Source organism: Aplysia californica, unplaced genomic scaffold (assembly GCF_000002075.1).
Source record: "Aplysia californica isolate F4 #8 unplaced genomic scaffold, AplCal3.0 scaffold00061, whole genome shotgun sequence".
Lineage (NCBI taxonomy): Eukaryota > Metazoa > Mollusca > Gastropoda > Aplysiida > Aplysiidae > Aplysia > Aplysia californica.
In genome coordinates this window covers 616,332-628,558 of record NW_004797331.1, presented here as the reverse complement: position 1 = coordinate 628,558, position 12,227 = coordinate 616,332, and the positions used below count along the sequence as shown (strand labels likewise).

Genomic DNA, 12,227 nt, shown 5'->3' with positions numbered 1-12,227 from the left:
AGAGAGAGAGAGAGAGAGAGAGAGAGAGACAGATGGATATAACCTGACTTGGTCTTGATCGGCACTGACCAAGAAATACTACTGCGGTGTACTGTACTTGAACACAAAAAGAGAATAAGAAGCAACCACCTCTTAGCCCTGCCATCTATAGGCCTACGTTACCCAAAGACTTAGGCTACTTTCCACACACACACATTTAACCAAAGTCTCGACCTGCACTCGCCATGTAAAAATATGAAACCCGTGTGCTGTCAATTGATACATTACCAATGCCGCTGTCCCATACAGTACCAGATACTGTACACTGCGCTAGATCTTAACACTTACCCACACGCACATTGCACAGATTAAGCACACAACAATTTCCGATTATATTAAAAAGTTCTTCTCTCCTTTGCTCTCCTCAGTTCTCATAACGCAGTTCTAATTCTAAAGTGGGGCGGGCACTGTGTCAAATGCTAATATAGAAATTATAGCCTAGCTGGGGTGAAGGAGGAAATGGGAATGGAGGAAAGGGAGGGGGTGTATTGTTTTAGGTCCAGACTCTGACAGCCGAATGAGGCGCTTCTCTCTCTCCTTGTTAAAAATCCCCTTTATATTTTCAACCGAGCGGTTCGCGCCATAGCCCTTGGCCAGGTAAGGTAACTCCGGGAAGAAAGCGATGAAAAGAACACCAAAAAGAACCATGGTTGGCTTAAAATTAATTCGCATTAGCGATTAGAAGTATGCTGAAAATAGATGTACAGGCAGTAGCGTACTAAGAAGCAGGTTGAATGATAAATGTAACTGATAAAATTAGGTAAAATAATATGTATTGTACATGCAGACGTGTTCTTCCTTTGTATGCAGGAAACAGAAGGCCAGTTGGCAATTAGAAGCCTTCTTTCCAGCTCTTAGGCTGTACGGTCCTTAGGCCTAGGGCAAAAGCTGAATTCGCCGGGAAGGCTTGCAGACCACTGACTGGGTCTCGCGCAGGGACACCTCGTGACGAGAGGCAACTTATAATATATTCATAAAAGTTACGAGTCGGCGTGATTTATAAACGAAGATGAAGGAACGAGTCTCTGTAGCGCGACAACACACTTAATGAACCCCTACTCGTATTATCTCTCAGAGCGCTTTAAATCGAACGATAGCTTTTTTTACGTTAATTAACGTTTATTTACTTGAAACTAAATAAAATTATTGTCAGCAATCACGCTCTTGTCTAATGTCCAGCTGACAAAAGTGACCAGGGCCACCGGTCTTGCCCAGTGAAAGAACCGCCCCTGAATACAATTAATTTAAATCATTTTACAGGCGGGCTACTTCAACCTTGTCTACCCGGACCAACCTGTCAGAAAGATGGAGATACTCGATAGAAATTTTTCAAGTTCAGGAATCGAACTCCGACCTTCTGCGTGTGAGACCGAAGTACCTAAACGCTTGGCCTATATCACAGATGCTCGCGGGAACAGTTTTGTAGAAAAAGCCGACCAGTGGTTACAACTTGATTATAATCGTAATCGTCTTCGCACCAAGATGTGCACCAAGCCTCCACGGGTGACAGAACACTCACGATTTAGGGGTGGGTTTTTAAAAAGGGTAGCGATATTTCCACGGCATGCTGTCTGAAGATCGTAGTTGATATTTCCACGGCATGCTGTCTGAAGATCGTAGTTGATATTTCCACGGCATGCTGTCTGAAGATCGTAATTGATATTTCCACGGCATGCTGTTTGAACATCGGAAGTGATACCTATACGGTATGCCGTCTTGAGCCCAAAAATCGGAATTGATATTTCGACGGCACAGGCTCTGCTTGAAGTGTATCAATGCAAGAATTGTGTTTGTTTTCAGGTTACGTGTCGGGTGGTCGCATTATAGATACAATTCAAGATACCTGTATGTTTAGTTAACAATGTTTATCCTTTGCTATCATATTGTGCATTATGGACAATGATGAAATGTTTTGTGTGATTGTAACGACAGTGAGAGATGCACAATTTATTTTGTGCAAGCAAAATGGAAAGAAGGCTGGGTTGTTTTTTTCCAACATTAGGGTGCCCATTTGCGGGTGGGTCGGATCGGGATCTTAACTAAACATACAGGTATCTTAAATTGTATATATAATGCGTTAATTATGGAAAAGTGATTATAGGCTTAATTATAAATAGTCCGGATGTTCTGGTTGGCTGAAATTATGTGCCGTGGAATTATCACTTCCGATTTTTATCCGGCCTGCCGTATAAATATCCACTTCCTTTTAAAAAGGTTTAGTCCAGGGTTTACCTTCTTGCAACACTAATAGGTTACATGTATATTTAGTGGCAAAGATTAGAGGTGTTACCGGTGGCTCTCGTGGCCTAGAGGTTAAGGTGTTCGCCTCTCATTCAAAGGTTACGAGTTCGAATCCGGGAAGCGACGGAAAATGTTCTCTTATATTGTCTCCTTTCACCTTTCCTTCTCTCTTGCAATATTCTGTCGTCTGCTTTCGTCTCCATCCACTTTCTTCCCCCACCCTCTCTCCTCCTTTGCCCTCTCCACTAGGCTGCTGACTCTTTCTGCAGCCTTTCTACTGCTACTCCTTGGCTCCTTCTCACTGCTGTCTTTCAGCCACACCCCTGATCTTCTGGTAGGAAAGATCTACATCTAGCCTTCTTTCTTGGACAAGGGCGAAAAATCTCGGAGGTCCCGTGTGCAAGTCGCGCACGTTAAAGATCCTTTGGTAGTCCAAAATTGATAAGAGTAGGCTTCGGCCGCCACCAGGGCAAAATTCAAAATTTCCTACCAATTGAAAATGTTTGGTGTGTCCCGCGCGCTCATATGACCTTATGCAGTTGCGAGCGCCGTAAAACACTTACTAAAAACAAAAAAGAAAAAAAAGAAAAAGAAAAAAAGAGGTGTTACCACTTAAGAGCACCATACGAAGAAAAGAAAGGGGAGAAATAGGAACGGTAGACATATATATATATATGTTTGATATAAAAGAAGAAGGAACAAATCACACCCGAGCACCTGCCAGTCAGCCACAGACGACGGTAACAACTTTTATACAATTAAATGTTAAAGGGTTCAAGACCAACCAAGCTGATGCTGTTTTTCGTTATATATATGAAAATTATCACCATCCAAGGCTGCTCTGAACAAACATATTTTAGTCTATTTCATAAGCAATCTGTGCAACTTTATGTAAAGTCAAGCACAGTCCTAACACAAGACTTATCACGAAATGTAGATCACATTTGGTCTCCATGGTACCGTTGATGAACTCATTTAGACGAAAGGAAATCTACAATGTGACTCGCTCATAATACGTTCGATAATCAAGATATTTGAATTTTTAAATTATTTTTTTTAATAGTAGAGAGTTTTACGGAGCTCGCAACTGCATAAGGTCATATGAGCGCCAAGGGGTGGGTGTCAACAGAGAAGTCTTTACAGGGAATCAGACTTAGACTGCTCACCTCTCTAGCTTCAACAGCACAAGGTCTGCTTCGAATATCAAGGCACCCCAAAATAGCAGGTCACAAGAGAGTGACAAACAAACAAAAGAAGTAGAGGAAAATGACAATAGTAAGGATCAGGAAAGAATTTAAGAAAAAGCAGCAGCTCCCTGTTGTAGATCAGGCACAGTTATGAGCGTGACATGAATCAGCCTATTTACAATTCTACTGTGCTAGAACGAGAAATGTCCTCCCTTTAGGAATGGCCTAAAGACACCACAGTCAGTGGCACTGCCCCGGGGGGGGGGGGGGTTGAATTTTGAATTAGTGCAACTTTCCTTAATACGTATACATGGGTTTAAAGCCCCTATCAACACTTGTAGGTTAATAAAGAGGTGATACCTACGAATGGGTTGAAAGCCTTGAAAACAAACTCCACAAAACTGCCCTAGTTCAAGAACAGCCAATCTGGGATTCGAACCAGGGCCAACCGCTCCGAAGTCCTGCATGATACCAACTGAGCTCACGGAGCGCCCCATATTTCCCTCACAATGAATGATATTTGCAAGTGACAAATACTGTACACACTCTCTCTCTCTCTCTCTCTCTCTCTCTCTCTCTCTCTCTCTCTCACACACACACACACACACACTCTCTCTCTCTCTCTCTCTCTCTCTCTCTCTCTCTCTCTCTCACACACACACACACACACACACACACACATACACACACCCTCTCTCGCTCACACACACACACACACACACACACACACACACACACACACACACACACACTCTCTCTCACTCACACACACACACACACACACACAAACACACACACACACCTAGACTATGTAGCTCCTTAGGCAAAAGACCAAGTCCAGTAAGGGGGCCGGTGGGAGCAGTGATAAAGACAGTGGAAATGAGGATGAGGGTGAAAGAATTTAGTATGATTATTTATATATATATTATATTAGTAAGAGTTTTACGGCACTTGCAAACAATAATGTCATTTAAGTGCCGAAGAATAGAGGTGTTGCAATAGAGTACCAGGCACTAAAAAGAAGGAAGGTGGTATCAGGAGGATAAATGTTGGAGTGGAAAAGGAAAAAACCACGCAGAGCACACACCAAGAAGGTGAAAGACAATGGACCAATGATTGTGAAGAGATGCTGCTAGTGAACGACTTCAAATCCCTGAATACATTTTAGAGACCATCGCAATTCTGATCAGTCAGTATGCAGTACAGTTACAGGTTCCAGCGAAGAAAGGAACTGTACATGTATGTATCGGCAAGGGTGGTGATGAACGCAGACATTAGAGTCTGGTTGTCAGTCACCACAATGGTTGGTGTTCATAGGCTGTAGACACTGGAAAGTTAGAAGCTACCCTCGTTTCTTTTAATAATATTATGTGTTTTTACGCCCCCATCGACAATTTAGATCAGACAAACGTTATGAGGCGAGCTCCAGACCTTGCTTTTTAGGGTCAACCCGGGCTGAGAGGGGTACAACATCCCAGAAAAAAGACCGAGATACTTGATTAAAAAAAAAAAAATCTTCCCCGTCGGGAATCGAAAATGGGGTCTCCTATGTGCGATAGCGAAGCGTCAAACCGCTGCACTACATACGCCGATTAAAATTTTTTGTTCAAATAAACAATACGAACCGCACAGTTTTTGAGATAATAATAGCACAGCAGACATTTGGGATTAGTAAAAGACCCAGATTATGAACTTTCTCCAGGTAGCCTATTGGTCATACCGACAGTGACATTTAGTGCTATTTATATGAGACTAAGAGGGTCCAAATAGATCAGAGACCGTAAATGCCCCAGGTTACGACCTTCCTCACGACAAAACGTTCAAAAACTGTACATCGAGATTTTTTGGGTGGCCTATTTTGTTGAATTTTTTTTTCGGAAAGGGGGGGGGGGGTGGCGCGGTATTGCCCATTTCGTTTACCGGAAACACTTAGAATTCATGACTTAAGTTTCCAGTGTCATGAGTTCCATTGAATACAGTAGAACTTGCGTCTCTTTTAACGGTTCGTCAAAGACTTGAATTCGCCAGTTTCTTTTAAAATCGCGAATTCAAATCGCGCACGAGAAAAAAAATCGGTGGAATACAATAAACATCAACAGTAATTTCTGAAGTAACAGGATATGCCAGGTCATACAATGTCAGCAGAAACTTTCATGCATGGTCAAACAAATGGCGGAAACTTTCACGAAGCCATTTGTAGGCCTATGTCGTTTCGTGAGGTGATGCACTCAAAGATGCAGTAAGTAGGCCTACCGAGGCAGGATATATGGGAAGCCGGCTTCGACCCGGCCTGTCACTCTGACTCAGGGCCAACCCGAGCTCAGAGTGATGCAACTCAGGTGAAGTACCGAGGCTATCGATTAATATCCCCCCCCCCCCCCCCCGAATCGAGAATTTAACTCGAGTCTCCTGAGTGCACCAGCGAAGCACCTAACCGCTACTCAACATACACTTGCCTGACTGAAATCACACAACCTACAGACCACAGATGGTCAGGTAGTGGACATAGTACTCGACACAGTGATGTAATAACATGTATTTCAAAGACCATATGTGAGGCAGCGTGGTGGAATCAGGCTCTCGTCAATTTTTGGGCATGTAGAGTTATTAGTATCATCTTAAAGTTTGTTCACTTGTCTTTATTTGGATGAAAAAAGTATCCATTTATCTTGAATACAAGTTGAGACATTTACGAAAGAAGGAGGTGGGGGTCACATGTTTTCAGAAGTAAAATTAGTGAGAAAATGGCCACTAAAAGTTAGTTATTTCCTTAGCTTAAGAGTCTGTGGTAACTAAAATATCGTTTACAAGTAATTCAAAACAATGCCGCTAGACTGATAACAAGATCTAAAAAACGAGACCATGTCACTCCATTATTAAAAGAATTGTATTGGCTCCCTGTAAAAGAACGAATAATATTTAAAATCTGGGTCATGTGTTTCAAATGTGTAAATAAAACTGCTCCTTTTTATCTACAAGAACTTATCAGTATATATAAACCAGGGAGAAACCTAAGATCATCAAACGATAACACCCTACTTGTGACACCTGTAAAATCATACAAATCACATGGAGAGAGATCTTTCTCATATCTTGGTCCATTTATGTGGAACAGATTACCCATGAAACTAAGACAAATAAGAACTCTTGATAGCTTCAAAAGACATCTTAAACATTTTCTGTTCCTACAGGCCTATTCTTCATAAGCTTTTAACGTTATCTTTCATTATATTTGTTCTGTTCCTATGTCTGGATGAAAATAGTCTCTCTCTCTCTCTCTCTCTCTCTCTCTGTGTGTGTGTGTGTGTGTGTGTGTGTGTGTGTGTGTGTGTGTGTGTGTGTATGTGTGTGTGTGTGTGTGTGCATTAATGTATATTGCTTGAGAAGAAAGGAAGTAGTAAGAAAGGTTTTTGAAAAATGGGTATTCCAATGTAAAGCGCATTGAGCTACTTTTTTGGAAATACGCTATATAAATGTTATATTATTATAATTATTATTATTATTATTAAAAATTTACATTTTCTGTGTCTTTAATCAGCGTTTTTCAGAAAAATCCACACAGAAAAGACTTCTTTAATGGGCATGAAAGGTGTTGAGCCAAAAAACAAACAAATTAATAAAAATTCACAAACCGGCGGAAAAATGCAAGTTTCTTCATTTTGATTATTTTGACGAGAGCCTGATTCCACCACGCTGCCTCACATATTATGTAAAGTCCTCGGCTGAGCACTCGGTGTTGATGATTCTGGGTCTAGAGATATAAACAGACTTCAACATAAGTTAAGGACCACCTTGACAGACAGCCCTGATTTTTAAAAAATCCGAAAAAGACAGCAAGGAATGTTTCAAAACTTTTTGCTCTGAAAGTGTTAATGGGTTACCAGTGGGTACTGCAAAGCTGCCTAAAGGAGCAAAGCCACCAAGTGCAGCACAGAAATCCTCGGGGGAATTTTAGTCAAATTTGCTGTTTTTCATCGCCTTGTGAGCGACACCACGGACATTCCTTCAGCTAAAATTTCTGGTGCACGTCATAAACTGACGTACGGTTTCGAACTGTGCTCACTTTGGCGGCAATATAAACCGCAGTCTACCCAAAATCCAGTAGAGTAGAGCATCAACACGCCACCAGGACATCGTACCAGAACTATGGCATGGCTGCAGCATGGAGTTGGAGCCCGAGAAGTTGCCAGAAGGCTTGCAGTGTCACACTTTGTCATTGTCCACGTGCAGGTCGAACCAAGAAGACCACTCTGAGTGTTTGCAAGAGGTCCTTAACTTATGTTGAAGTCTGTATTATAACCATGCTTCTCATTACAGCGAAAGCATCATCTGTCGTGAACGTGAGAATGGTCTAAGTCTGGGATTGTTGATGGTTTGCTGGTTTTTTGTCTTTTAGTCGTTTTTTTTTTTTTTTGGTTTGGTTTTTTTATCATCCCCTTGATATACGTTCTTTTGGGGGGAAATATATAATATACATATTATAATATAATATAGCCTATATACATTGCTGTCGTTTCCTCCCCATTTTAACAAGCAATGACCCCTGGACGAGTCGGTGAATGAACCACTTAATTAAATCATTCTGTGACTATGCACTGGAAATGTGGTGCAAACATCTTGTGAATGACAGCAAACTAATTTCTATTCATTTAGTATGATTCAGTGCACAACATAGTAGTTTATGGTTTCCCAGAAGCATTCACAAGTTAAATGTCATTCCAGGTTTAAGATCCACCAAGATTAATTCCATGGACCAGAACATTTTTGGTCAAAGGTTATTGTTAAACATCACTTTCAACACTGAAAGGTTATTCAATAATCAGGGCCTTGAATTAAAATGTCCATCTCCGACAGGACCGAGCTATACGACTGCAGAACCCCAAAACAACGGAAGGTGGACCTCCATGGCAACTATTGTGACTCGCCACTACCTCACAGAGGGTTGGCGGGTGGTTGGAGGGCGTCACTGGTAAGTCCTAAGTTATTCTTTTCTTTCCCTCTGTTGTTTCTGTCTATCTGCATTGCTTCTTCCTTGGAAAGGACTGGGTATTCAGGTCGTCAGTGTATTAAATTCATACTGCTGATAATATTGCAGCTCCCCTCTTCTTCTCCAGATCCACCTGAAAGTCCATCTATTCGCTTGAGACACATGTAAATTCTACAGATGTGTTTTGTCTATTTATAAAAATATGACCGGCGTGACTGCAGAAGAGAAGCATAAGCACTGCCGCCATACCCTGCTTTGCACATACAGTTTGCTCAATTTTGGTGGTCAAGGCTGCCTTGGATGAACCGCCATTTTCTCAAACCAGTGACCATGTCAAAGCAAATATTGAGCAGTATTTCATAATTACTAGGACTTCGACTCCAGTAAAAAATACTAGACTCACACACCCCTAACATACAACCTCTCTACAGAAAGCTGACAAATATTTACAGTGAGAGGTTTTGTAACTGTCAATACAATCACCTCATGCATCCATTCTACCTGAATCTCTATCGGATGAATTGCTGCAACTGGTTTTAGCACCAACGCCACTTTTTTTTTTTCTGACCCACCTTCAGAGGTTCCACACACCACTTACAAATACTGCTGATTTATGTTTAGCGAGACAAAGAAACAGCGATCTGAAAAATGGAAACAAAGTACCATGCAATGTTGTAATGCGCTTCGTCATGAGTATTTAATATGTGACGAAAATTGACAACAATGAATGCTATACGAAAAATTTGCCATTTCAAGATAATTGCTACTGGCAGGAATGCTCTTCATTTTCCCAGAAAGACTGACACCAGAGTATTGACCAGACTTTGGGACAGGAAAATAAGCTTATCTAAAGTTCAGTCTTCCAAGTTGAAGATAAACCACACATAGATAGTAGCATCATTTTTTTATAAGAACCAAGTTTTTTTTCCAACCTCCAGAGATTTTACCCCATGTCGCTTTTCCAAGATCATAAATCATGTCATTAACAATAGAAACAGTAAACAATGTGAAAAGCTTTCTGTCAAATCATTTTATATAAAAAACATTGCATAGTATAATAATAAAGCCACATCAATCACATAAAAAAAAATTCTCTGCACATAAACAACAAAAAATGGCTTTATCAATTACCCATTTTTGTACTTTTTAAAGATTATTGATGGGCTTCTCCACAACCATCAAATTTGTATTCTAAACACAGTGCGAGCCTCCCATTCCAGAATGTCACATTTTAATACAATACTCTCTTTAATTTTCAGCCATACCTTGACAGCTATACAAGAAACATGCCCTATACAACTCCGATTTCTCAAACACAAAAAAAAATATACAGAAAGTTTCTCATTAAGCGAACAAAGGCAAGATTTTAGGGCACATAAAGTTCAAAGATTCTCAATCAGCTCTTGTAACCCTTGCTGTACCTCATTTTGCATTATGTGAAATTTGAGGTAAAATGTTTACCCTCTATAGAGTATATTGTATGCCATGTTAACCATTTTCTAAAATAACTTTTAGCATCATCATTCAGGTATCTCTTAAAAGACTGAAATGGTACATTACACAGTACAGACCAGTAAAGAAATCAACAATGATTGTGAAGTCTTAGAGCTTCTTTTGGAGTACATAGTACATGATTATAAAATACAATAAATCAGCACTGTTTAACTACTTTTCTCTTACTCTGTCAGGGTTTCATACATGTGATTATACACATTCCTGTTGCTGACAACCCTCCAAACATCCTGTTAATTCATTCATCTTGTATCAGTTCTCATCTGCTCCCTTAACCCTACTTGACATAAGATTCTTTTAACGTTTATTGTTCTCAAGATTTGCTGGCTAGGGTGGTGAGCAGTTTCAGTTATTTTGCAGATTCTTTCAAAATGAAAAATTTATGTGATTTGTACATTTTCATTATTGCAGATTATAAAATTTTAGTAGGTTTCTAAGCTTCTTAAAAACTATTGTAGAACAGTAACAAAATCCCATATGGTACATTTTAGGGCGTACGCTGTAAAGGAATGCAGAGTTTTAGCTCCTTATGTTTGATGTACAGTGTTCAGGACCTGACACAAAAGGGCTAAGTAACAATTTGACTTTCAACTACGCTTTTCTGCAATGTCCTAATTCCTCACTCCAGTTCACAGTGGTTCTATCACAAGCTCCAATGGTGGCTTAGGCTGTATGGTGAGCTGACGAATCCTCTTGTACTTGTATCCAGGCGGTAAACTCATCCGAAAGTTTCTTAACAAGGTAGCCAGCACCACTTTGGACTCAGTGAGAGAAAAAATGTGACCAATGCACATGTATGGGCCAGCTCCGAAAGGCAAGAACTTGTAGTAATCATATTTTTCCAAGAAACGCTCTGGCTTGAATGTCAGAGGGTCTTCCCAGTTTGATTCCAATCTAGAATGGCAAATGAAAAGAATGTTTTAAAGATACCAGGTATTATGAATACATCATATATCAAAATGACAAGATTAGCCACAAACAAAAACCTTAACATAGTGCTATACAAGGTATAATAGTCGTAAAGGGTACGCAGCATGCTGCAGAACATGGGCATGTGCTATTTAAATAATAATAGGGATTTCTGTGAATTTTAAAGAAAATGTGAGGCAGTGTGGGGAAATCAAGCGCTCATCAAAATAATATGTAATCAAAGAAACTGGCATTTTTCTGACCATTGAGGAATTTAAAAATTTTAAAAAAATCTTTTTGGCTTTTTTAAAAAAGGCATTTCTGTTTGGATTTTACTGAAAAACGATGATCAAAGGTACAAAAAATAAAAAATGTTAAATGCTTTGAAAGTCACCAAACTTTGGGGGCTACTTCCTCGCTAATTTCACCTCTGACACCAGGCAACCTCTACTACCTCCTTCCATCGTAAATATCTTGACTCCTTTCCAAACAGTTGGATATTTTTTTTTCACCAAATGCAAGACAAATGAACAATCTTTCAAACATTAATTAGTCCATATGCTTAAAAAATGACGAGTGGCTGATTCCACCGAGTTGTGATACAAATATACAATTACAAGATATTCAAAACAAGATTTTTTTGAGCGCATCAGCTCAGAAAAATGAATGGCAAACAATTATTATTCACGTCTATTTCAGATATGGCACCATAAGGAGGAGAAAGAGGAGGAGAAAAGAAAGAGGGAAGAAGAAGAAGGCGAAGGAGAAGGTGAAGGTAAAGGAGAAGGAGAAGAAGGAGAAGAAGAACGTAAAGGAGAAGGAGAAGGCCAAGGAGAAGAAGAAAAAGAAGAAGTAGAAGAAGGAGAGGAAGAAGAAGAACTCTATGACAACTGCAATGATAATGACGACATTAAATAGAGAACATACTCAACTGTACTCACCTGTGCAATGCTCCGATACTGACACCCACTGGTGTCCCAGCTGGGACTGGGTAGCCACCTAGAATGTCAGGCTGCAGAGCCTTACGAAACACAACACCAACAGGAGGAATTAACCTGATGATAAAGGAAATCTCGAGATATAACAGCACATTTGAAATTTTTTAAAAGCTGAGACTAACAGCTGGCTCTTAAAAATTGATTAACTGCATTCTTACATATTAGGAATTTTGTCCGCGGGTGGTGACCGAAGCCTACTCTCGTCGATTTTAGGACCACCAAGGTAGGTACCTCTGAGATTTTTCACCCGTATCCGAGAAGGCTAGGTGTTACATCTTATCTACCCTAATATCAGGAGTGTGCCACAGGGGTAAAAGAAAGAGAAACCCAGATGGGGTGGGGGGGGGGGGGGGA

The 12,227-nt window shown here is 40.3% G+C and overlaps 1 protein-coding gene across 1 annotated transcript in view; it reads right to left on the bottom strand.

Annotated features, from left to right (window-relative positions):
- Positions 1–9,121: 9,121 nt before the first annotated feature.
- The window catches only part of LOC101861343 (cytochrome P450 72A15), a 23,602-nt gene continuing 20,496 nt past the window's right edge, over positions 9,122–12,227 (bottom strand). The window contains exons 11-12 of the mRNA XM_005093273.3: positions 11,817–11,930; positions 9,122–10,860 (exon numbers count right to left, since the gene is read on the bottom strand). Of these exons, the coding sequence (XP_005093330.1) occupies positions 10,596–10,860; positions 11,817–11,930 (379 nt within the window). The 3' untranslated portion in view covers positions 9,122–10,595. The remainder of the gene's footprint in view (positions 10,861–11,816; positions 11,931–12,227) is intronic.